This window comes from Oncorhynchus keta, chromosome 12, assembly GCF_023373465.1.
Source record: "Oncorhynchus keta strain PuntledgeMale-10-30-2019 chromosome 12, Oket_V2, whole genome shotgun sequence".
NCBI lineage: Eukaryota > Metazoa > Chordata > Actinopteri > Salmoniformes > Salmonidae > Oncorhynchus > Oncorhynchus keta.
Genome location: NC_068432.1, coordinates 21,419,019 through 21,446,832, shown reverse-complemented (window position 1 = coordinate 21,446,832; position 27,814 = coordinate 21,419,019). Strand labels below are relative to the sequence as shown.

Below are 27,814 nucleotides of genomic sequence, written 5' to 3'. Positions count from 1 at the left end.
TTCCTTCCCTCCAGGACTGTACAACACAGTCAGGCCTCGCATAGCACAGTGCTGGCCTGTGGTCTCCATCTAGTGGTCAATTTAGGAAACTGTCCGTCTCTATACTTCTTGCATTACAGAAAGAGACCTTTTCCTACAATAAAGGGGCAATTTCCCCAGACACAGATTAACACTATTCCTGGACTAAAAAGCAAGCTCAATGGAGAATCTCCATTGAAATAGATTTTATAGTCCAGGATTAGTCACTGTGTCTGGCAAAACAGCTCCTGAGTATACCAAACATTAGGAACATCTTCCCTAATATTGAGTTGGCCTTTTGCTCTCCGAACAGCCTCAATTCATCGGGGCATGCACTCTACAAGGTGTCGAAAGCATTCCACAGGGATGCTGGCCCATGTTGATGCCAATGCTTCCCAGATCCAGTTGGCTAGATGTCCTTTGGGTGGTGGACCATTCTTGATACACACGGGAAACTGTTGGGTGTGAAAAACCCAGCAGCATTGTAGTCGACACAAACCAGTGCGCCTGGCACCTACTACCATACCCCATTTTAAAAGGCACTTAAATCTTTTGTCTTGCCCAGTCACCGTCTGAATGGCACACATACACCATCCAGGTCTCAAGGGTCCCCTTCATCTACACGGATTGAAGTGGATTTAACAATAACGGATCATAGCGGTCACCTGGATTCACCTGGTCATTATGTCATGGAAAGTGGTGTTCTTAATATTTTGTATACTCAGTCTATAAACTTGTGCAAAAATCTGAAAAACATATTTAATATACAGTGTTAAAACAAATGGTTGAAACAACCATCTAAATCAAATTGTCATCGAGTACAGGAGTCAAGGTGTGGCACGGCGCTGGCTGTACTCTAATACACAGAGAAATGAATACTTGAGACAGATTTCTTCCATGAACAAGATGAGCTCAACTGATACAGATTGAAATAAAAGACAACTACATGACATTAACTCTGTAGCAGGGGTTCAAGAAATAAAACAAAGGGGGAAAAGAAAAGCCAGTTGATCGGAGTCAACTGCAAATCAATTCCATATGTTGCAATTATTTTCTAGGAATTATGACCATCCATATTTTAAAGTTGAATGAAGATACTCTTTCCCATTTGAACCATTCCAGAAGTTGGTATACTGTGAACCAACTAATAAAGTACCAGTCGGTACTTAAGACGCAAAAACATTAAGTTGATTTTGTTCTACATGCATGATTGAAATGTAAACATTTGATCTTAAACTCTATAATTAAAATAATGTCAAAAAGCTACAAACTATTTAAGTAAAAGCATTAAATACCTATTCAACTCAATGAGGAACTTGCCACACCAAAATGATGTGTAGCTCAACTACTACATTTTGCCATCTCACCCAATGGCCGGCATGTGGACCGTTCACCTCAATGGTATGCTGACACTTTTAAACAAAGAAATAGACCAAAGAAATAAAACAGTTTGAGCCACAACCAGCTGTAATTGTTTAACCAAATATTTAATAAGGATATCAACAGGAAAACTTTTTTTTTGTAGGTTTTAGAAGTTATATTTTTTGTAAAATTCTACAGCCGAGAATCTTTATTCTCTTTATGGTAATCATACAGTAACACATTTGGTGTTGATAGTCAATAAAAAAAAATCCCCCTTCTACTGTACATCTGGTCTGGGCACACCCCAGTTTACCGTAAACAAAATATGGCATTTCAGATATCTGTCTGACAGAATTACTGGTGTCAATTGACTCGGAATAAGGCAACAACGACTAAATCTCATGTTAACCAGGCCAGTGGTGTCAGAATATTGTTTTTGAAACGAGACAGACATTAAAATACATTACAATTGGCATCAGAAAGTTAAATAATAAATATTTTAAGTGACTTCCGCATAAAAGGAAGGAAAGGGAACCAGTACAGTAGGAGTGCAAATCCTGCCGTCGTTGGAAACAAACAGGAAGTAATAAATGCAAGACTGAAGGGAACAAACAGATGTTTTCCTGGTTGTTGCCATTTGTGTGACTCCGTGAAGGACTACAAATCAGAGCATAAGATATTTAAGGCACATCTTTTTGTGTCCTTGATCCTATGGTTCTAACAATGAACTTCTCCTTAAGATGGTTTTGGAAAACTTGGTCCAGGAAGGGAGTGGATTGTTATAAAAACCTCTGACCTACTGATTGTTTTGTAATATACTTCATTTAACAGTAAAAAGAAGAAAAAAAAACGATAGTATTTCCTACGAACGTAGAACACAAGTTAAGCTTTAATATAGCTACATAATTCAAGTTAGATGAAGCCCGAAAGTTGTATTATGCATAGTATCATACAATGTACAGAATTAGATCATTGAATAGTGTCAAGGCAAATGGCAGTGTTTTCAAAGGTGTGTGTGTCGTTACTGAGTTCACAGGATTTTAGTCTTTGATTGTATGTTTGAGAGTTACCTCCCATAAGGGAGAGTGGAGGAGTGATTGTCGGTATTAGTCGTGAGGCTGTTGGGGTTGTGTGCAGTTGTTCAGGTACCTTGGCTGGGCCTGGGTTGGAGGCAGGACAGAACTGGGCAGCACTTTGACAGAAGCCTCAACATCACATCTCCTCATCCTCCTGTTGGCCCCCAGAGCCACTTGTAGAGTGGGCTAAGGAGTCCTCAGTCCCCTCTCTGATATAGCATCCTCCATATTTATGGTTTTACCCTCTTCTTCTACCCTCTCCAGTTTACTCCCCTCCACTACTGCCTTTTCTCCCTCCTCCGATTGCTGTTGTATACCATCCTCCATTTTAACAGTTTCAACTGCCATCTTCTCTTCTTTCCCATTCTCCCACATCTTTATATTTCCTCCCTCTTTCTCCACCCTCTCCTGTTCTGTTTTTACAGAGCAGTCTTCCACAGGCTCCACCTCCACAAAGCTGCTCTTCCTCCAGTCCTCTTCCACCTTCACCTGGATTACTGGCTCAGAGTCAGACGTCCTGCCCTGGTTCTCCAGAGGGGTTTCTCCAGAACCTTCCCCAGACTCGGTGAGGCAGAGCTGGGGAGATGGAGAATTGGTGTCTGGGCTGGTGGTGTGACAAGGCAGCTCCAGGAGGAAAGCCCTTGCCCTGCTGGGTGAGCTCAGGTCCTCAGCCTCCTCGCACGACTCCATTCTATGCCTTTTAGCTAAGGGGAGTGTGGTGTCACCATTTTCCTGATCCCCTGCAGCCATCTTGGAGCCAGTATCAGAGGCAGATCTTCTGGTGGTGGAGCGCTTACTGAGGTTGAGCGGTAGGGCCTGCTCTGGGGGTGGGGTGATTGGTAAACAGGGCTTGCCACTCAGGTCCTGGGCTAAGACCTCCGACAGCCGCTTGGTGAAGGAGTGAAGCTGGGCCAAGCCCAGCCGTGTATGCATCAGCTGGCGCACCTGCAGGCTGCAGTCCAGATCCAGGGGTAGGACCCGGAGAGGGGGCAGGGGAGGCCTGCTGCTACGGCCCTCCCTGGTGCTAGTACTGCCCCCCCCCTGGGCTGCCTCATCAAGCCCACACCCCAAACACTGGTGGTGAGACTGCAGATGGGGCTGGTCCCCATTGGGAAGGGGGGTGTCTGAGCTCCCTGCTTTGGCCTGGAGGTGGAAGCTGGAGGCCTGGTGGGAGGCAGGGTCCTGGGTGTTTAGACCAGGGCTGTCTAAGCTATTGAGGCCCAGTCGGCTCCTAAAGAGATCCAGGGGATAGGGGCCTTTAGAGGGCCTGAACCCTCCTAGGGAGCCCGCTGCGTGGAGCCTGGAGAGATCAGACAGGAGATTTGCAGGAGACAGAGTGGGTGATGGTGCTAGAGTATCCCCGTTCGCCACCCTTACCTCCCTCTCCATTTTGGGCAGGAGGGGGAGGAAGGGGGCAGACATGGGGGACAGTTCTGGGGTTAGTGGCATGTTGGCCAGGTTTAGCCCCTGGAACACAGACAGGGACTGGAGAGAGGGGTCCTGCAGGGGTTTGGACCCTAGGTCCAGGCTGGGTTTGGCTGGGGGAGACAGGACCACTGGACTGGCCTTGGAGGCGAGAAGTTTGGCCTGGTTCTTTTTGCCTGGAGGTCTGCCCCTGCCCCTCTTCACTACCACCACACCGTCTGGAGAAATAGTCTGGTGAGAGAGAGATGCCATACATGAGGATGGATTCAGTTACACTTTCTGAATGATTCTCATGTTAGTCTTTAGAATGTAATAGAATACATTAATTTACATCAGATTCAGGTCAAGCCAAGACAACTAGCGATGACAGCATATTAAATATCAAATGACTGACATGAACTGAGCAAGTCAACAATGAACTGTATGTGGAGTGAGAGATGAGCAGACACTTACTGGAGGAGGGGTGGGGGTTGCAGTCTTCTTCACCAGTGGTCTCCTCCCCCTGCCCCGGATAGGCCCAGTGGATGCTGGGAGTTTGAGTTCTGCTCCTCTTCCATGTATGTGCTCCTCATAGGGAAGCATCAGCCTGAGGGAAACACACAGAACCAAAAGTTCCAAAATGAAAAACACGTTTTGTAAGGAAACACCAATGCCGAAAAGCCTAAAATGCAGTGGATTTCAACCAGGTACTGTACAGCCCATTAGCCTAGGGGTCTCTAATAGGTCAGCCCACCAATAAGTAACTAGCCAAACAACTCTGAAAGTAAAAGCAATTTTCACGTGTTCCACCGCAAACGGTCATAAACAAATCTCGCAAGTGTGGGACTGGTGACACCCTCCTGCAAGCTCCCAGCTGCTATCAACGCAACATTTACATTATCCCACCCCTGGTTAGCCACTATCGGCTTAAAAGCCTAAACTAAACACAATATCTGCCAATTAATTTCCAACAATATTGCCCCAGTCTGTATGGTGAGCGTGTTTGTCTATCACTCCGTGTGTAGCCAGTTGATGTGATAACCATCTTGTGGGTTGACAGAAATATAGCCAGAGCCCGGACTTGAACATCTCTGGAGAGACCTGAAAATAGCTGTGCAGCAACACTCCCCATCCAACCTGACAGAGCTTGAGAGGATCTGCAGAGAAGAACGGGAGAAACTCTTCAAATACAGGTGTGCCAAGCTTGCAGTGTCATACCCAAGAAGTTGAGGCTGTAATTGCTGCCAAAGGTGCTTCAACAAAGTACTGAGTAAAAGGGTCTGAATACTTACGTAAATGTGATAGTTTATAAAATGAGATTTTTAAATTATGCATTTTAGAATAAGGCTGTAACACAACAAAATGTGGAAAAAGTCAAGGGTTATGATTAATATCCGAATGCACTGTATATTATGAGTAAATATATAATTTGTATCTTATTTGCAAACTTTGGCATGAAATCAGCAGCAGCAGTACAAAACCATCAAGAAGGAAGCTATTGGAAGCAATAGCCAGGTTATTAGGAAGCAATTAAAGGGCCAGATCAGAAATTAAAGGATAATTACACTCAAAACTCAATGTGTTTGTTTTCTTCCACACCTAAAAAAATAAATATATAAAAAGTGTCTGATGTGATTTAAGCATTGGCATCCAATTTTGTTCTCTCTCTATGAACAATTGTAATTTCGACAAATCTAAACCAGGAAAATACAACTGAGAAAATGTGATTTGGGAAAACATAAAACAGAACTTGGGAAAGACATGACAGATTTGAATTGCTTATAAACCATTATTTTACCAGGTATATTGACAGTAAACTATGCACTACCTCCTCTTGTACACTAAGGACCCCGTGAAGAGTTGCAGGGGAGAAGAGAAGAACGTGCCCATTTGAAAGCTAGAGAAAAAAATAAATAGCTTGTGACGTTTAATTTTTTTTAAGTATCTCTCATGCTAAAAAAGGTTGGAGACCCCTGCATTAGCCTATACTTCAAGAGAAATAGTATATATTGAATTTGTTTATTAAAATCTTATCAGACCCCCGAATCAGCATTTCTCACAGCTGAAGCCTGGGTTATATTGTGTACTGTGGTTATAAACATGGTTTCCTTTTGTTACAAGAAGAATAGGCATGCTTTAGGTGGGGCACAATGTAAACTGGTCTGGGCACAAGCAGTGTTCCTGCCTCACCTCTCATAGTGCCTCCGGGTGCAGGTGGCTGCGCTGGTGCTGCCCGGGCATCCTCCTAGTTCATTATACACTTTCTTCCACAAACGCTGGGACGTCACCTACAGGAGAGAGATTGTAAATGGTTTAAAAGTAGTTTTTAAACCATTAATTTTTCCCATAAACATTAACTAATTTGCTTAGATATTGCAATCGTACCACTATTGTACAAGATATGTGGATGATACAGAACGATGGCCTTCACTACTCACCTTCTCATGGCCGCCCAGCCGTTTGACTACAGAGTACATGACAAACAGGTCAACTGTAGACACGGAGACAGACAAGAGTGTTAAAGCATATCATAGGTTCTAGGAGCTGTGGCCTTGACGGTCTGGTTTACAACGCTGACAGATATACAGCTTGTTCAAAGACATGGTGGGAACATTTTATTTAGTTCTGTAGGGAAAACTCATCAAATCAAACTGAAAGTACAGCAAAGGACCCTTTGTATTCAAAACCTTTGGTAGGAGTAGTAATGGTGGTTGATGAAGTCATGACTCACTCTTCTTGAAGCCGAGGTTGGGCACCTTGCTGATGGGTGAGCCGCAGCGCTCCATGTAGCAGTAGAGTTGATCCAGGAACAGCTGCTCATCAGAGTGGGGGAGACAGCCCTCCTCACAATGCATCTCCACACTGCCCATCACATTCTCCTACAGGATACATAAGGTTATAACAATACTACATCTAGTAATGCTGTACATCCCCATTCCAGTTGGTGTCTATTAGGAAATGTGGAATTCTCACGTCTAAGAATAGTAACTACTTGGCATAAAGAGTGTATTTGATGCATTTCATGACAAAGAAACCTAAAAGGTAATTACTATGATATTAAGTAATTTCTATGTGAATATGAGGTGAATAATAAGACATCTGAAAGTTATGTATGTAGCCATATCAACAGTTATTAGAACAAAACAAAGTGTACCTTCATTCTCTCTATCCAGGACTCTGATTGGTTGAGGGCTGGTGGCTCCAAAGCTTTCTGGCCTTCTGGCCTGCCTCTCCTCTTGCGGGGTCGCCCCTTCAAGCTAAGAGAGGTGCATCCTTGGAATGAGAGATATACATTTAATCCGAATTCAAAATAACAAGATAATAATTTGCCGTTCAAAAGACATTGAACTAAGTACAAAATAACAAGATGACCACAACATACAGTAAATGAGTTAATATAATAGTGTAAGGTTGCATTAATTAATTTGAATTTATTGTCCACACATTTTAGATTCCATTGTCTAATTAGGCTTAAAAAAAATATAATCACTTCAGCCATTGGCCACATTAACATTAATAGAGAGATCAAGTTCCCCCAGCCTGCTGCTCACCCAGCTGTGTCCAGACACTGGTGTTGCTGTCCAGGGTGGGGTGGTTGAAGGTATCCCGGCAATAGAGGACTTGTGTGTTGTGTTGGGCCACCCTGATCCCTCCCAGGGCCAGCAGATGGGGGTTCTGGAGCCCCAACCCTACCTCGTCCTGGATGCGCCTCTGCAGGGCGCGGAAGCGGCAGTACTGGGGGTAGCTGAGCACCTTGACCCCTAGACGCTCACTCTCAGCCTTCTCTTTGAATGGCGTTGGGGCTCCATTGGTAATAATAGGGGTGGGTTTGTGATGACCGTTGGTCCTGCTGGACTTCTGGCTGCCTCCTTTCCAACCTTGAGGTTCCGGACAGGTCCACCTCACCAGATCCTCCACCCGCACCACTATCTTCTTAGAAACAGCCAACACCTCATCCTGAGGGACACACACACACACACACACACACTTAGATCCCCATTAAAGCCATACTACTTTATTTGTGCATACCCTCAAAGAAAGGGCCACCAAGATTTTTTTTTTTAAGAATCAAGGAAATTCCCTTAGACTTCACTAGGTTAGTAACCCTACTAACCCTAACCCGTTTCTTTAGTGGACACAGAATGTGGTTGGTTTACAGTTCTTCACCACATAGGACAAGATTAAGTTCTCCCAGTCAGAGTACCAATGGCCTGTGGCACATGAGGAGCCATCAGAGCTCTCCTACGCCTCCCAGACCCGTTTGACACCAGTGACAATGATCCACAGCACTTCTGCCTCAGGCACTACACACCTATACCACTGATAGGCCAGCTTGCTTCTCTCACACATTTTTCACATTCACCTCCAACTATAGGGGAATACATGAACAACAAACTGTAACAGGTATTTTTTTTTACCATGACTCCCCTCTAAATATGTTATTTTTCACTATGATTAACATAGCACTATAGTGAAATAGGAGACTTTGGGAAACCTGGGATTCATGATCCCAGCAAAAATAATGTTTTTTTTGGAATGGAATAAATAAATAAAAATACAAGTATAACATCTCATAGAACTACTCTTTGCCATTCGTATGCACTTTTAAAACTTTAGGTATGAAGAACATACTTTAGTAAGAATGCATTTCATTATACATGAATTGTGCAAGTTAAAAACATTTCACAAATAAGAAGGGGAAAAGTGACACATCAATCTAATGATTGTTGTTAATAGTTAGTTATGTGGCAACCATTTGTAAATTGAGATTGTGAAACACTTGTGGTTAAACAAGTAGGCTAAAAGCCAGGCACACACAATCCATTATTGCATCAACCCAAGCCCAAATTTGACTATGGAAGAAATGCACAGTACAGTATGTCCTTTCATGAGATATGCTGTATATGACATGCTAGTCTAGCAATGACATATGGCCGGTAGGTTTGTGTGATTCTTGGTGAAACAGAGTATGACAACCACACTCAGTGTTTACAGTAATGTAGACTTTAAAATGTACATAGTTTTAACATTTTTATAGTTTAGTTTGAACACATCTACATTATGTAAAACAATCGAGCTCGGTGGTGCCCTGCCCCCTACCCACCTCGCCATGCTCTCTGGTTCTGCCTTTGGGAGTATCCTCAGGGAGGAAGTAGAGTCTGGAGCTGGCCAGCAGATGGCACTGGGCCTGGTCCTCCCACAGTAACATCACCTGAAATAAGAAATACATAGAAGATGCTTTTATCCAGAGCGACTTACAATAAATACGTAATCGGTACAGTGGCACAAGAAGGAATTAATTCAAAACTCTGGGGTCCGTTCATGAGGGTACAATGTTACAGAATGTTCATAATCAGGTAGAAATCCTTAGGGAAGAACAGATATTGAGTATCCATCTGCAACATTCTACACAGTCACCACCCTGAATACACCCCTGGTATGGCAAGTATCATGTGCAAACTAACAGAGCTATTAGAATTCATACCTCAGCAATGCCCACAGGTTCTTCAGGGCCACAGCGTACATAGTAGAACTCCCCCAGTTTCCAGACCTGAGCAGCGGACCCAGACCCACAGCTCACTGACTTATAGAAGGCAAATGAGCCACGCAGGTAGGAGGGAGCACCTAACCACTGTGTGAGAGAGAGAGGCCAGAGTATTTCAACCATTCCCGTCTGTTCAATTTTTTTTTTACCTTTATTTTATTAGGCAAGTCAGTTAAGAACAAATTCTTATTTTCAATGACGGCCTAGGAACAGTGGGTTAACTGCCTGTTCAGGGGCAGAACGACAGATTTGTACCTTGTCAGCTCGGGGATTTGAACTTGCAACCTTCCGGTTACTAGTCCAACGCTCTAACCACTAGGCTACCCTGCCAGGGCATGTGATCTGAATCAACCTCGATCCATAATGTAAATGTAGTCTTGTTCCCCATTTGATTTTCATGAAGTCCATTTAAGCTAAATTGTAACATGGTATGAATACAACTCTGTTAAAGATTAGTTTAACAAACAACAAAACTATGTGTACTCATAATTTATTCAGCAATTATACTGGGAACAATAATCATGTGACTAGGACTTGAAAAGCTCCTCATATCTTATTAAAATTGTTAAGAATTTAGTTCAGAATATTTTAAGTACTAAGCTCCTGACAACTGCTATATAAATCAACTTCCTTTAAACAGAAAATAACATACCATTTGAATAATAGGGTGATTCCTCACAAAACAAGACCATGGTTTTTAGTATGTTCACAAAATGTAATCAATAGAAGGGTAATTTTTAAAGCATAATTGAGGAATAATTAATTGAAGTTTAAACATTTGGGAAATGTTGTCTTTAAGCCTCTAATGTTTCCTCTTTAGCTGTACCGCTTGCTCAGCAATGAGTAGTATTTTGATTTTTTTAAACTACATTAATTCAGGAATATAAACATCAATACTGAAACAATAAAAAGTATGATTTGGCTATTTTTTTAAATTATATTGTCGAACAGGCGATGTAAACAATCACAGCCATCATACTTGTATCATTGTACATCCTGCAAATCACCAGCAGAGGGCGACCATTTTGAATATAGTTTCACATTTACTGTTTGGTAATACTTACGAATTGGATCCTAACTCTAAAAGTATCTGAAATCCCACTTTGGAACTTTATGTTTAATACACTCTTAGAGGCCTTGGTAAGGCCAAAGTGTCACAAATATTCCAACTTTAAATAATAATTTTTAAATTATGCTTGAAGGTACAAATGTCAAATATATGTCAATAATCCTTCCTCCAAAAGGACCCTTATATGGATTACATTTCGTGAAAAATCCCAGAAATCATAGTCTTCTTTTGTTATAGTTTTGTGAGTTATCACCCAGTACAACTAGGCCATCATTGTAAATAAGAATTTGTTCTTAAGGAATACCTAGGATAGGGTAAGTAATCCTTCTCCCCCCCCCTGAAAAAATTTAGATGCACTATTGTAAGTGGCTGTTCCACTGGATGTCATAAGGTGTATGCACCAATTTGTAAGTCGCTCTGGATAAGAGCGTCTGCTAAATGACTTAAATGTAAATGTTAACTGACTTGCCTAGTTAAATAAATGTTAACAATAATCATTAAAAAAAAAGCTAATAGTACAACTAACTTCTGAGCCCATCACAAATGTCCGTAATCTAGACACGGGAAATGTCATTTAAATTGCAAAACTCAAACAAATACAGATGTCATCCCTTCTATGTGTACAATTTGAATGTCAAACAACTCATACAGAAAAACTCATTCACATGATACCAATTATCCATTTGGACCATGAGCATAAACGTTCAGATTCCACCAAATGTTCCTGGCAAAGGCCTGCATTCCTCCCCATTTATCAACATTAGTTCATACATGTTGTTCTGCTCAATATATGACTCTCTATATGAGAGGAACCTCGCTGCTACTGGCCACAAAGGACAGCCATTTTCACTAAATTACAATGGCTTTCAATATCTGAATTAGGCCAAATACAGAGCCCGCTCTGCTTTCCACCCTAGTGTCACCATGCACCAATACCCATTCCCAAATATCTAATCTATTTAGTAGGCAACCGTTATTCACAGATAGTATGTGACTGTATGCATATTTGAAAGGGTTATAAAAAATAAAAGGATACAATTGGATATCCAACATAAAACACTTGTTTTGTGATGAATCAAAACTATGAAGAACTGTGTTGTAACAGGCTATTTTAATTCATATAGACCTTAAACTCTGATGGCCTAATCTAAAAAATATATATAATAAATCAATTAACACCCCTGTAGTTCTATTATAGGGTATATCCTAGCTGCCTCAATGAGGAAAATGCAAAAATTCGCACCCCTCGTACCCGCCCATTGTCGGCAACCCCGTCCCCTACCCCCCTTCCAATGCAGCAGGAACAGAGCTGTGCGTGCACACGTTGATCACTTGGCCAACTAGTGGTGAAAACGAGGCAAGGCTGATTTTACAGTAAATCCTTAAACCACATAAAACTGGATTTTCAATTTTGAGAAGGATTTTGAAGGGAAAAAAACGAACCTACTGAAAGGATACGTTAATGCTCATGATGGCATTTGATATAGCCTGCACTGCTGTTCCAGAAATAGAGAAACGAATGGAAAATGTGTTCTTTCTGCAAAATAACAATGTGACCTTGGATATCCTATTATACAAAACATTGTCTACACAATATTACAACATTATACGAAGTGGAAAAGTAGGCCTATATCATTAGATAATTGGAACATATAATATCCACCATAACTTTGAGAAACATGATTACTGTATACGCTACAACTTAATATAATTATGAATGCAGTATAGCCTATATATGTTCAACCTTTGATATTAAATATAAAACCAATATAGGCCTACTGTTACTGAAGTCCTACAATTCGACAGAAGTTTTTGGTGGGCCTGGTATTATACAATCAAGATAATCCTCGCAATTTCAAGTACAAAGTACAGCGATTTCCTCACAATATTAACATTCCATTTTGAGCTATACCAAATAAACACGATACATAATGTCAGGGATTTTTTTATACCCCTATGTTGGCCATTTGTTCGCTAAATAAACTGCTCCACCTTGTTCCTTAGATTCTATTTTAATCTTTAATATCACGTCACTGCAAATGTAAAATATTAATTTTCGACTTACTCCAAACTTGGTTTTAAGTTACAATTACCATCGATTTGGTTGAAAAACAAGCATAAAAGTTTCTTAATATTGCGGAATCGTCAGATAAAATTGTCTTTAATGTGGAAATGTGGGGGTGGGGGTAGAGAGGGAGAACGTAAGTAGTCGACACGACACACAAAGAAATCAATCATTAACAAGAAGAAAATATAGACGTATTGAAGTTGAATTAAATTGCAAACCCTGACCAATAAAATCCTATAATCATGTCAGCGGAATTTGGGGCTTTCAAAATATAATAGCGAGCTAATTTCTCCCTTGGAAAGTTGTGACTCATCCAGCAAAGTTGTAATTGCGAAAGTCTTTTTAGCTTGATAGGATAACAATCAATTCGACATTCTAAACAAAATTACAGATTTGAAAAAGGGCAAACTGATATCAAAATGAGACCGACACACAGTCGGTTTATTTTCGATATCAACAGGTAAAAGTGGCATGCGTGCGCATAGGAAAATCACGATTTATTTCAAAATAATATAAAGTGAGTGTCGGCTTTACCTGTATTGCATTCTGCTCCATTGCAGTAACACATTCCCTTATTCCCTCTCAGAGCCCCCTATCAAGTTACACAGCCGGGAACTCACCGGCACACAAACAAATGCTCAAGAAGAAAAGGTTTCTCTTTTTTTGTGAAAATAGGACAGGATCTAGGTGTGGCCAAAGCTGTTTGCGAGAGTAGGCTATAACATATTGTTCATATGAAAGTGGACATTTTTCATGTAAGGACATTTTTATCATCCTGAAGTCATTGTGGTTCGAGTTTAAAAATGTCCTTTTATTTTTCACGATGATATTGCATCAATGAAGTTTAGTTACATTGTAATATCAAAGTTGTTGAGCTGACACATTGGTCGGCTATAACCACGGAGCATGCGTGGAGACAAATACTTGGTGATAATTTTAGGTAATCGTGGCTCGTATTGTACATGATAAATTCACGGTAGAGTGTGGGAAATTTGAAGAGCAAAGTCGAACACGTGATAGTTGTTACATTCGGCAGTGCAACATTGTAACTACTAGCCTACTGGGGGTGCAGGGAAACTGACATTGCAACATTGTATCTGTATCATGCTAGCCATCTTTAATTTGCAACACTTTCTGAACACGTGGTCTGTCAATTGGAGTGTCTGAATATTCTATAGTTTTATAATTTTGCTGAAAACTTTAATTGAATAACCTGATGTTCCTCTAGTTTCTCCGACAGGGGGAGTGAGCACGTGTACCTTTCCATTCTGTGGAACCTATATTTGGCTTGACCATGAAATTCATAAATGTGTACTCCAAGATAGTAATTGTATGAACAAGCTGCCATTTCAATATGGCTGCAGTGTTATAGTATCTGGTCTAAAAATATACAAAATACAGTGCGATAATCCCAATTCAAAGTTTTCATTCTAGTATAAAATGATATATACTAATACATTTTTTAAAACATTATTTTAATTTCACATACAGCAGGTTCAGAAATAAGATCATTTCCCCCTTGAAAGTTGACCATGTAATACAGAAAATTACAGAAATTGCATTGCAGTTGTCAATATAACTGTATTTAAAAACGATACTGTAAAAAAGAGAAAAGTTGAACATTGTAAGAATAATATAATAATATATGTCATTTAGCAGATGCTTTTATCCAAAGCGACTTACAGTCATGCATGCATACAGTAGGTTGAATTAATTCATGATTTCATTATTTGAGTTTCCATACAGTAGGTTACAAGAACGTGAGTGAGGTGTTTAGCATGTAGAGGAGACCGGGGCACAAAGTAACACAGGGCATGTGCATTGAACATTTTAGTCATTTAGCAGAGGCTCTTATTCAGAGTGACTTACAGTTAGCTAAGTGGGACAACCACATATCACAGTCATAGTAAGTACATTTTCACTCAATAAAGTAGCTATTAGCAAAGTCAGAACGAGTAAGGGATAAAAAAATGTATTGCGAGTGTTAGTTCACAAAAGGCTGAACTAACACTCTGGCATGAGGACACAAAGTAACAACTAAATAACTCAAATTAGAAACCACTATTATTCAATATGCTAATGTTTGGTTAGTATATCTACTTGCATAGGAAGTTTTGCTTAAATCCATTAATACTTTTTTGTTTTATTGGCCAACGTTTTTTTTTCAGGCAGAATTCGAAATATTCTCTTTATTGATTATTGACCTATGGAACATTCCCCATGTATCTCAACATAAGTACCAGTGAAAAGTTTGGACACCTACTTATTCAAGGGTTTTTCATTATTTTTTACTATTTTCAACATTGTAGAATCATAGTGAAGACATACAAACCATGAAATAACACATATGGACTCATGTAGTAACTAAAAAAGTGTTAAACACGTCAAAATATTTTATATTTGAAATTCTTCCAAGTAGCCACCCTCTGCCTTGATGACAGCAAAACACCAGTCTCAACGTCAACAGTGACAAGGCAACTCCGGGATGCTGGCTTTCTAGGCAGAGTTGCAAAGAAAAAGCCGTATCTCAGGCTGTCCAATAAAAAGATAAGATTAAGATGGGCAAAAGAACACAGACACTGAACAGAGGAACTCTGCCTAGAAGGCCAGCATCCTGGAGTTGCCTGTTCACTATTGATGTTGATACTGGTGTTTTGCAGGTACTATTTAATGAAGCTGCCAGTTGAGGACTTGTGAGACATCTGTTTCTCAAACTAGACATTCTAATATACTTGTCCTCTTGCTCAGTTGTGCACTGGGGCCTCCCACTCCTCTTTCTATTCTCGTTAGACCCAGTTAGTGCTGTTCGATGAAGGGAGTAGTACACAGCGTTGTACCAGATCTTCAGTTTGTAGGCAATTCCTCGCATGGTATAGCCTTCATTTCTCAGAACAAGAATAGACTGACGAGTTTCATAAGAAAGTCCTTTGTTTCTGGCCATTTTGAGCCTGTAATTGAACCCACAAATGCTGATGCTCCAGATACTCAACTAATGTAAAGAAGGTCCGTTTTATTGCTTCTTTAATCAGAACAACAGTTTTCAGCTGTGTTAACATAATTGCAAAACGGTTTTCTAATGATCAATTAGCCTTTTAAAATGATAAACTTGGATTAGCTAACACAACGTGCCATTGGAACACAGGAGTGATGGTTGCTTATAATGGGCCTCTGTACGCCTATGTAGATATTCCATAACAAATCTGCAGTTTCCAGCTACAATAGTCATTTACAACATTAACCATGTCTACACTGTATTTCTGATCAAAAAATGTGATTTTCTTTCTAAAACAACAACATTTCTAAGTCACCCCAAACTTTCGAAAGGTAGTTTGCTATGAGACTGGACATTGAGCTCAGGAGCATCCTGTTTCCATTGATCATCAACTTGATTGGATTCCACCTGTGGTAAATTCAATTGATTGGACATGATTTGGAAAGTCACACACCTGTCTATATAAGGTCCCACAGATGACAATACATGTCAGAGCAAAAACCAAGCCATGAGGTCAAAGGAATTGTCCAAAGAGCTCTGAGACAGGATTGTGTTGAGGCACCGATCTGGCGAAGGGTACCAAACAATTTCTGCAACATTGAAGGTCCCCAAGAACACAGTGGCCTCCGTCATTCTTAAATGAATAAAATTTGGAACCATCGAGACTCTTGCTTGAGCTGGCCGCCCGGCCAAACTGAGCATTCAGGGGAGAATGGCCTTGGTCAGAGACGTGACCGAAAACCCGATGGTCACTCTGACAGAGCTACAGAGTTCCTCTATGGAGAAGGGAGAACCTTCCAGAAGGACAACCATCTCTTTAGCACTCCACCAATCAGGCCTTTATGGTTGAGTGGCCAGAAGGAAGCGACTCCACAGTAAAAGGCACATGACAGCCTGTTTGGAGATTGCCAAAAGGACTCTTAGACCATGAGAAACAAGATTCCCTGGTCTGATGAAACCAAGATTGAACTCTTCGGCCTGAAATCCAAGCATCACGTCTGGAGGAAACAAGGCACCGCTCATCACCTGGCCAATACCATCCTTACGGTGAAGCATGAGGGTGGCAGCATCATGCTGTGGCAGGGACTGGGAGACTAGTCAGGATCGAGAGAAACATAAATGGAGCAAAGTACAGAGTGATCCTTGATGAAAACCTGTTCCAGAGTGCTCAAGAACTCAGACTGGGGCGAAGGTTCACCTTCCAACAGGACAGCAACACTAAGCACACAGCCAAGACAACACACGTCTCTGAATGTCCTTGAGTGGCCCAGCCAGAACCCGGACTTGAGCCCGATCGAACATCTCTAAAGAGACCTGAAAATAGCTGTGCAGTGACGCTTCCCATGCAACCTGACAGAGCTTGAGATGATCTGCAGCGAAGAATGGGATAAACTCTCCAAATAGAGCTGTGCTAAGCTTGTAGCTTCAGACCCAAGAAGACTCCTGGCTGTAATTGCTGCCAAGGTTGCTTCAACAAAGTACTGAGTTAAGGGTCTGAGTACTTATGTAAAAGTGATATTTCAGTTTTTTTGTTTGAATAAATTTGCAAACATTTTTAAAACATGTTTTGACTTTGTCCTTATGGGGTATTTAATCAATTTTAGAATGAGGCTGTAACACAACAAAATCTGGAAAAAGTTAAGGCGTTTGAATACTTTCCGACTGCACTATGTTTGCATAAAAATATGATAAATCTAACTCAAATAATATTTTCACAAATAAGCTAAAGACTAAAAGTAGACTATTTCCTACTTTGTTCCCTGGTCTCCCCTACCTTACAATCTTTGTCTATGACAAAAGCATTTTCATGGTACTGCATTTCAAGTTGTCTGGTCGAATACATGGCTTAATTTTCTTCATCCTCCTCCTCTTCCTCCTCTCCATCGATGTCCTCTAGTATCCGAGACTGCATGGCCAGCCTCTGTGCCACTGCCGTTACCATGGCAGCTCCCTTCCCGCTGCCGTCGTCGGAGAGGAGGAAAGTGATATCACACTTGGGGGCCAGGATGCGTACGGTCTCCTGGAGCTTCTCACTGAAGCTGGAGGGGAAAAGCGTTTGGGGGGGTGGGGCAGGGACCGTGTTGAGAGAGACAGGGGGGATAGTTAAATCAATGTATGGTTACCTGGACACCTGACACTGACATAGGTCCTGAGAGTTCAATCTCACCTGACACTAAATACAATCTCACTTGACACGAAATAGCTTATTCCATTAAATAGTTCCATCATGTGAAATTCCTGCATTTAGACAGAGTGAGTGGAAAGGTAGGGTTAAGGTTGAGAGAGGAATATAATTCACTTTAGGAAGGGAGGATAGTGGTAAGACTGAGATATTGAGATTCAGCCACTTGTGAATACACTAAGGAAAATAAGGCAGGAAATCCACAGTTACGGCATGCACAAGAGGATATCCTCCATTCAATCAAGTGACAAATAAAAGCAGGATTTAGTTGTATCTTTCAATGAAATAACCCTGTGAAAAACGTCATATAATTTCTATTTGAGGTGAACATACTTGGGGTGTTTCTTGTATACTGTGCCGTCCACCCCCACTGTGGTGCTTAGATGGTCCAGTCCACGGTTGACACGGATACGGTTGGCAATGGTTGCCAAGGCAGTGGCACACAACTGGGCCGAGCGTGTGGAGAGAGAGTCACACACCAGACGCACAATCTGACAGTCCACAGGCCCGGCAGGCAGGTCTAGCTTTGACAGAATCTCCTGGGCCTTTTGCAGTCCTGTGTTCTCCCTGAGACAAGCAACACTGGTCAGTTGAGTAATCCATCAATATACTTTGGTATGAATGCAAGCTGATATAAGTGACATACATGGATTTCAAATAGATAGGTTGTTAAGGATTAAACTGACTGAGAAGGCCTATTGATGGTAAATGGTATAATATAGTTGTAAAGACACCTCATTTTTCTCATTGCTACACAATGGAAGCTTCTGTATTATGTAGTACATTCATATTTAAAAATAACTGCTATATTTAGGATCTGTGTAAGTAGATATATGACACATAAGAGCATGGCGTGTCTGTCACTCACTCCTCTATCTCGGAGATGAATCTGGTCTCAAAGCTGTCCTGTGTGAGCAAGGCCACTGATAGATCTCCTCCAAACAGTAGCTTGTCCCGAGCCAGCTTCACCAACACCAGCCTGGCTATCTCTCCCAGGTACATCCCACTGATCATCTTCTCAAAGCTGGATACAGAGACAGACACACAAGCATACAACAGAGAGTCGATAAATGGGCCAGGATGTAGTCAAGAGAGCCAAGCATAGAAGTTACAGTCATAGCTGTATTTTATGTACTTTAGCTATGTACTTTCAACTGCTCATGAATGAAAAACACATACACATGAACGCCTGGGTTGAGTGAGTCTTGATCCACCACCAGGTCAAACTCAGTCTGGATGTCCTTTAGGGATCCGTCGTCTCCAAATCCCCCCCACTCTGTGTTGATGCACATGCGGCCGTCTTCCCCCTCTACTCTCTTCACGTTTTTGATCTCCTCCATGTAACATGCATTCGTCCCCGTCCCTGGGGAGGCAAAGACAATGGTTAGACAGAAACACATGCAAACACATAGGCACATGCACGCACACAAAACCATGTTGCCTTCATCTCCAGCAGAGGGAGCCACATTGCAGTGTGAAAGTGCTAGAAACTACATGATGTGTTTCAAGATATATATATATATTTTTTATTGAACCTTTATTGAACTAGGCAGGTCAGTTAAGAACAAATTCTTATTTACAATGACGGCCTACCCCTGAGAAACCCTAACCCGGATGACGCTGGGCCAATTGTGCGCCGCCCTATGGGCCTCCTAATCACGGCCGGTTGTGATTCAGCCTGGAATCGAAACAGGGTCTGTAATGACGCCTCTAGCACTGATATGCAGTGCCTTAGACTGCTGTGCCACTTGGGAGCCCAAATATGACTCTCCATGGTTATCCTTGACATCCCTAACCTACATGCATGTGTTCTTTTAATAACATGATACTATTACATTTACATTACATTTAAGTCATTTAGCAGACGCTCTTATCCAGAGCGACTTACAAATTGGTGCTGTTCTATATGGTTACGACAGTCACTCTCTCCTTCACTTGCTAGGCTAAATGGGACACATCTCATATTATGCTTTTATTTGTGTTATTTTCTCTAATTCAATGGTTGCAGTAGTGTGGCTGCAGTAAAGTTAGGCGCTACCTACCAATGATCATGCCAATTTCACAGCTCTGGTCCCTGTATCCACAGCTCATCATGGTCCCCACCGTGTCATTCACCATGGCAACGGAACCAATGTCATAATCCTAAGGGAGTAAGAGAGAGAGAGAGAGAGAGAGAGAGAGAGAGAGAGAGAGAGAGAGAGAGAGAGAGAGAGAGAGAGAGAGAGAGAAGGGAAGAGAAGAGAAGTTTGAGGGTACCACTTCAAGCAAAAGTTACAAGTACCTATCTGTAAAATACACCATTTTGTGCCAATATTAACTATATAATACTGTAGTAATAACATTAAATGTTTTTCATTTGGTAAAACATTTTTTGTGGAGAAGTGGCGATAGTTGTATCTTGCAATAATGATGATAGTTGTATGGTTCAAAGAGGCCTATAGACTCACCCCTCTCCTGTGGATGGCTTCTCTCAGTAACCTCACAACGTCCTCTCCTACCACTCCGGAACAGTTAAAGCCTTTGGTCCAGTGGATCAGGAGGCTCTGGAAGTTCAGGTCCCATTAGCTACAGTATTCTCACACAGTGTGTTATACAATTAAAATGGGAATTGACCACCACAACATAACTATCCTTGAATTACATTCTTGATGCTACTCGACTGTCTTTCCACTGGGGACCGGACGAAAAATGTCCTACTCATATCAGTCCTGACTGAATGAGATGCCTCCCCCTAGTTTATGTTTTAATTTCTGTATTGAAGCGTGCAGATGTCTCCTTTTTGTATGGATAATTGTTGTATGTGTGTCTCTGGGGCAGTGTGACTGACCTTGTCGATATCTTTCTGCTCGCAGGGGAAGGAGAAGGTGAAGCCTAGAGGCAGAGTCTGATCCTTCAGCTCCAGAGACTCCAGGAACTCAGCCAGGCATGCAGCGATGTGGTCAAACAACTGGAGATAGAAAGTGAGAAATCCCAAATTAGTCAAAATCTCACAGTGGCATTAGTGTTATTTAATAGCGTAATATTGATGGCAAATATCTTGGGTGCTTGGTAAAGGATACTGATTCATCCTGTCAAAAAGTGATGTTCGCTTTTAAGTAATTAAGCAAGGTTGGCGTCTTGTCAGACGTAAGGTTTTCTCTAGAAACTGAGCATAGCTTTCATCCGTCAAAACCTGAGGAGACCTGGCAAAGTCACAACCCTTATGAGTCACCCATATGTATTCCCTTGAATATGATTTATTTTATTATAGTGTCATGTATCTTCAGGATACCCAGCCCAGATTGGTTTATAAGACACTGTATTTGCTGTAGCCAAATACATGATAATGTTTTTATATATATACAGTTTGTACACACGTAAATACATACCAGTCAAAAGTTTGGACACACATTTAAGGGTTTTCTTTATTTCTTTGCTATTTTCTACATTGTAGAATAATAGTGAAGACATCAAAACTATTAAATAACACATATGGAATCATGTAGTGACCAAAAAAGTTTTTATATTTGAGATTCTTCGAAGTAGCCACAGCTTTGCACACCTTCTTTTTTAATAAAAAAAAAATAATAATAAAAATTTTGCCCCCTTTTTCGTGGTATCCAATTATCTTGTCTCATCGCTACAACTCCCGTACGGGCTCGGGAGAGACAAAGGTTGAAAGTCATGCGTCCTCCGATACACAACCCAACCAAGCCGCACTGCTTCTTAACACAGCGCGCATCCAACCCGGAAGCCAGCCGCACCAATGTGTCGGAGGAAACACCTTGCACCTGGCAATGTTGGTTAGCGTGCACTGCACCCGGCCCGCCACAGGAGTCGCTGGTGCGCGATGAGACAAGGATATCCCTACGGGCCAAACCCTCCCTAACCCGGATGACGCTATGCCAATTGTGCATCGCCCCATGGACCTCCCGGTTGCGGCCGGTTACGACAGAGCCTGGGCGCGAACCCAGAGTCTCTGGTGGCACAGCTGACGCTGCAGTACAGCACCCTTAACCACTGCACCACTCGGGAGGCCCATTTCTTTCCTTCTTAATGCATTTCAGTCAGTCAGTTGTGTTGTGACAAGGTAGAGGTGGTATACAGAAGATAGCCTATTTGGTTAAAGACCAGGTCCATATTATGGTAAGATCAGCTCAAATAAGCAAAGAGAAACGACAGTCCATCATACTTTAAGACATTAAGGTCAGTCAATGCAGAACATTTCAAGAACTTTCAAAGTGCCTTCAAGTGTAGTCGCAAAAACCATCAAGCGTTATGATGAAATTGGCTCTCATGAGGACCGCCATAGGAAAGGAAGACCCAGAGTTAGCTCTGCTGCAGAGGATAAGTTCATTAGAGTTACTGGCCTCAGAAATTGCAGCCCAAATAAATGCAGACACAACATCAACTGTTCAGAGGAGACTGCGTGAATCAGGATTTCATGGTCAAATTTCTGCAAAGAATCCACTACTAAAGGACACCAATAATAAGAAGAGACTTGCTTCGGCCAAGAAACACAAGCAATGGGCATTAGACTGATGGAAATCTGTCCTTTGGTCTGATGAGTACAAATGTGAGATTTGTGGTTGCAACCGCCATGTCTTTGTGAGACGCAGAGTAGCTAAAGGATGATCTCTGAATATGTGGTTCCCACCGTGAAGCATGGAGGAGGAGGTGATGGTGCCTTGCTGGTGACACTGTCTGTGATTTATTTAGAATTCAAGGCACACTTAACCAGCATGGCTACCACCGCATTCTGCAGTGATATGCCATCCCATCTGGTTTGCGCTTAGTGGGACAATCATTTGTTTTTCAACAGTGCAATGACCCAACACACCTCCAGGCTGTGTATGGGCTATTTGACCAAGAAGGAGAGTGATGGGGTGCTACATCAGATGACCTGGCCTCCACAATCACCCGACCTCAACCCAATTGAGATGGTTTGGGATGAGTTGGACTGCAGAATGAAGGACAAGCAGCCAACAAGTGCTCAGTATATGTGGGAACTCCTTCAAGACTGTTGGAAAAGCAACCCAGGTGATGTTGAGAGAATTCCAAGAGTGTGCAAAGCTGTCATCAAGGCAAAGAGTGGCTACTTTGAAGAATCTCAAATATAAAATATATTTTAATTTGTTTAACACTTTTTTGTTTACTACATGATTCCTTATGTGTTATTTCATAGTTTAGATGTCTCCACTATTATTCTACAACTTCGAAAATAGTAAAAATAAAGAAAACCCCTTGAATGAGTAGGTGTGTCCAAACTCTTGACTGGTACTGTACATACGTACATAAACAGTACATTTGCATTCCTAGTGATATAAAAAACAATTGAAACACAAAACAAAAACTTCTCAATTATACAACTTCTCTAAACATATCTTCCAAGATTTGGAAATCAAACCTGCAACCAGGAACCCTTATTAACTGAATAGCGTTCCAGTTCATCACTAATCCAGAATAATTCTCGTTTCTGTTATTGCATTTTATCAAACAAGCTTACTCTTTAAATCATCATAAAGTACAGTAAAATATAAAGTAGTTTATTCTCACATGAGTATGTTCATGTTAAATTCTCAGTTTAAGTGGGTTTTGTGGCTGACAGACAGCCGGTTTCCCAGCTAATGTTCAATATTTGTAGTTGAAGTTAGATTTAAATATCCATTGAAAGTCTATGTTTACAAAGTAAGAACTTGTAACATCAGAGGGATTTACAGGCACTGTTCCCACCTGGGGTTAGAGAATGACCGCCCCATGGGAGGGGTGGGATGAGATCAGCTGTACAAACATGTAAATCCCAAACACACACACCTGTTCTCCCGTCCCCAGCATGATCTCCTGGGGGATGGCACAGATCTTACTGTCCATCTTCAGGAGCTTCTGCATCTCCTCCACCACACGGACATGCAGCACCCGGAAGTTAGTCCCGCCCAGGTCTAGAGCCAGGAAGTCCCCCTTCTCTGTGGGGACCAATCAATTCAAGGAAAATGTTTCTGTTGGCCAATTTGCTCAGCCCAAAATCAATGATCAATAATCCATCATATCTACAGTGCAAGAGGACATGAAGAAGTGTGTTGGGGTCTATAGATTCATTTCAGACTGGGCACCTCAGTCTGGGTGAGAGGCTGTCTGGTGAATGGTATGCCTACAGTTTAATGAATTAGGTTACTAAAGTACAGGTCTCAACAAAGGGCCATACCCTCACCAGTGGATACTATGGAGAGTCTTTAAGGAATACAGATTACAGTACTGTACCTCTCCCATCAGGTGTTGCCCTCACAAAGGTGGGCAGCATCTTGACGGGTGCCCGGCAGTGTGTGTGTTTGCCCAGCCCTCTGATCAGGTCCTTCCTCAGGCGAGATGACACGTCCTGCAGCTTCCCCAAAGAGAGACGGAAAGGCTGCAGACACTCTTCTACCTATGAGAGGGATTGATATCAGGAGTCAATTCCATTTCAATTCAGAAAGTTTAAACTAAAATTGCTTTTCAATAACGGAAATAGAAATTCGAATTTCAGTTTACTTTCTGAATTGACTAAATTGAAATGGAATTTACCCCAACCCAAATTGATATTTCAATTTCAGGGGAAGGATAGCATTGTCAATGTCATCTATGGGAAAGATACTCCCCATAACCAACGATATTATGGCGTGTAAATCAAGGCGACCAATATAGCCAGCACAAAGAAAGACAGGTTTCCCCACAAGGTGGCAATGTTCATCAGCTGTCCACAACATAGCAATTCTCTGTCTGTAATATTACATCTCCAGTTGAAGAAATATATCATGTTAATGTTACTGGATGATTCACAAGATGATTTAATCCTCCTTTTATGTTCCCTTCATGAAATGTTGTACTGTAATCTTAAATAAATGCTGTAAAGCCGATTATGATGACACAGATATATTGTCTGGAGAAACCAGGGTACGGCAGGTAGCCTAGCGGTTAGAGCATTGGGAGCTGACAAGGTGAACAAAAAATCTGTCGATGTGCCCGTGATCAAGGCCCTTAAACCCAATTTTCTCCAGGAATGCCGTGCTACTATGGCTGACCATGTAAAACAACACATTTCACTTTACCTATCCAGTGTATGTGACAATAAAACATAATTACTGGAAAAAAGTGCACTATATTTACAATACATGTACATCTTAATTCATCCAGGTGGGCCATTTTATTTACCCATGTTAATTCAGGGCCCCCGAGCAAAAGAGATTTAATCTCAATGAGACTAACCTGGTAAAATACAAATTATAATTGTAATGTCATTGACAACTTTCAGCACTGACTAATGTCTGACTTTATCAGTCAACAGGGGTATAACCTGAACCAGAAAATGGGCAAAATAGGAAATGTTCCATTCCACAGGAAGAAAGCTGGTATTGTTTGGTCGAACGTAGTCTGTCATCAACACATTACAGACCTCTGAAGATATTAGACACAATTGCACCTCGACATGCTTCTCTTTTCCTCTTCCTTAAATGTTTGGGGCCTTCCTCTCTTTCTCTCCCCCCGCCCCTCTCTCTCACTCAGGCTCAGTTTAAGGCTGTTGTGAAATATGCCCTGGCAGGAGACAGCAAGGCTGAGGTAGAGATCATGCAGGTAGATCAGTGTCTCCTGTCTCAGCATGATAACAGCAGCCTCAGTTCCTCCATGACTATGACAATGTGGTTCATTTTGATTATTTGATGGGTTTAGACTTGATAGCACTATAATTGCAACCACTTTAAGAAATATGATTGCATTTTTCACAAACACCTACTGTACAGTGGAATCATAACATCAAGAAAGATGCCATTGACTGGATAAAACACATAAACAAAGCCAGGAGAGAGATGCCAAACCAGAACAGACACACACATCACATAAATACTTAACCAGTGTCCCACACACCTTTTCAAAATGTGGGCAAAAGCGATGAGGCATTATTATTACATTACGCCGTGAGGGGACTAGCTATTAGAACCAGAGAGACAAAGAGGAATGTGATTATGTTCAAACTATGAGACATCAACACAAGTGCCTTGAGACATTAGACAGAGTACACTCAAATAAGTCCCCTCTACTGTGTATAAGACCTGGGTTCAAATACTGTTTGGGGTATTTCAATTACTTAGAAAAACATTTCAAAGTAAGCATTTTAGATATTTGTATTTGAAAAAACACATAGTTTAATATTGGAAAGTATCTGGAAATACAAATGGAAAGTATTTGAAAATATTCAAATACACTGACTCAAATACACTCCCAGGTATTTGAAAATACCTTCATTTATAAGAAACTAATCTATTCCAATAGAAGTAGTTGATTCGGGCCACATTATTATAAAATACTCAAATACACAGAAAATGAGTATTTAAATAACAAATAGTCAAATACATATATCTGAACTCAGGTCTAGTATAAGAGGAGAAAGGTCAGAGGTTATGTGTGTCTCTATGGGACGTCCCGTGGAGGCAGCAGGTGTACCTCACTGAGGGTGTCTGGGGGGATGGTGTCCAGGTTTGCGACGGTCTGGCTCAGTCTGGCCCCTTTGGGGACAGGGTCGTCGCTCTCGGCATTGGTATCTGTGGAACTCATCTGGACACACACATAGGGGACATGTTAGTAACCCTTGACAGAGAAAACTATTTTCAATGTGTCACTTTTGCAATTACAGTACAGTACCATATTGACTATTCCATTTCTATCTCAAGACCCAATAATGTGCTCTGTGTGTCAAATCAGTCTTCACTTCTGTAGCTTTCTAACTTCTGTAGCCTTTTCAACTATTTTAGGAAATGTGACAGAAAATTGTACAAAAGACCAATAATAACGACAATTAGTTTAAAGAATTAGACTAACCTTTGGTGGATTAAATCGACAAATTCCTGTCTTGACAGCAATGTTCAGACTTGCATCAACTTCCTGCAAAACAGTTGCACATGAGTTCGCCTTGGAACGGTGATGATACACCCACCTCTAGAACGGGTATGTAAATTACACAAAATGCCTTCACGTGATTACTATATATAATCTTGTAGGCTACAATTAGTCAATTCATTGAGGTGGGGTTGTTGCACTTTGTGATTTGCGCATTCATTACACACATTGTATTTCATTCAAAAGGCTATTTTGGTAATGATTTCCATTAACTTCCTCATGTAGCCAAACTTATTCATAAATTAATCTTAGTGCATGTATTACACATACAGTATAAACACAAAAAATGACATAAAGGCTAGAGAGCATAATGAATACAATCCATAAAATGATGCAAATGGCATGTCTCTCTAGATAAGCCAGCATCATGTTGTGGGGGTTCTTTTCTGCAGGAGGGACTGGTGCACTTCACAAAATAGATGGCATCATGAGGCAAGACAATTATGTGAATATATAATATTCCAAATGGACATTGACCCCAAGCATTCTTCCAAAGTAAGGACAACAAAGTCAAGGTATTGGAGTGGCCGTCACAAAGCCCTGACCTCAAACCTATAGAACATTTGTGGACAGAAAGGAAAAAGTGTGTGCAAGCAAGGAGGCCTACAAACCTGACTGTCACACCAGCTCTGTCAGAGGAATGGGCCAAAATTCACCCAATTTATTGTGGGTAGCTTGTGGAAGGCTACACGATACGTTTGACCCAAGTTAAACAATTTAAAGGCAATGCAACCAAATACAAATTGGGTGCATGTACATTACATTACATTTAAGTCATTTAGCAGACGCTCTTATCCAGAGCGACTTACAAATTGGTGCATTCACCTTATGACATCCAGTGGAACAGCCACTTTACACTAGTGCATCTAAATCTTTTAGGGGTGGGGGGGGTGAGAAGGATTACTTATCCTATCCTAGGTATTCCTTAAAGAGGTGGGGTTTCAGGTGTCTCCGGAAGGTGGTGATTGACTCCGCTGTCCTGGCGTCGTGAGGGAGTTTGTTCCACCATTGGGGGGCCAGAACCTCTGACCCACTGGGAATGTGATGAAAGAAATTAAAAATTAAAAAATCATTCTTTACTATTATTCTGACATTTCACATTCTTAAAATAAAGTGGTGATCCTAACTGACCTAAGACGGAGAATTTATACTGGGATTAAATGTCAGGAATTGTGAAAAACTGAGTTTAAATGT

The 27,814-nt window shown here is 41.3% G+C and overlaps 2 protein-coding genes across 2 annotated transcripts; both read right to left on the bottom strand.

The window, feature by feature from the left end:
* Positions 1-763: 763 nt before the first annotated feature.
* On the bottom strand, positions 764-13,223 carry LOC118391128 (uncharacterized). Its single transcript, XM_035782174.2, has 10 exons — positions 13,077-13,223; positions 9,346-9,492; positions 8,965-9,072; positions 7,412-7,817; positions 7,015-7,133; positions 6,592-6,739; positions 6,299-6,351; positions 6,051-6,148; positions 4,335-4,467; positions 764-4,112 (listed from the first exon to the last, which is right to left on the bottom strand). The coding sequence occupies exons 1-10, from the start codon at positions 13,095-13,097 to the stop codon at positions 2,643-2,645; spliced, it is 2,703 nt and encodes a 900-aa protein (XP_035638067.1). The 5' UTR covers positions 13,098-13,223; the 3' UTR covers positions 764-2,642.
* A 784-nt stretch (positions 13,224-14,007) lies between these two features.
* Positions 14,008-26,685, bottom strand: LOC118391125 (hexokinase-2-like). Its single transcript, XM_035782172.2, has 11 exons — positions 26,543-26,685; positions 26,168-26,278; positions 23,954-24,116; positions 23,510-23,658; positions 20,544-20,663; positions 20,164-20,259; positions 19,759-19,858; positions 18,896-19,079; positions 18,585-18,740; positions 18,050-18,283; positions 14,008-17,573 (listed from the first exon to the last, which is right to left on the bottom strand). Exons 2-11 carry the CDS (start codon positions 26,276-26,278, stop codon positions 17,381-17,383), a joined length of 1,506 nt encoding a protein of 501 aa, XP_035638065.1. The 5' UTR covers positions 26,543-26,685; the 3' UTR covers positions 14,008-17,380.
* Positions 26,686-27,814: the final 1,129 nt, after the last annotated feature.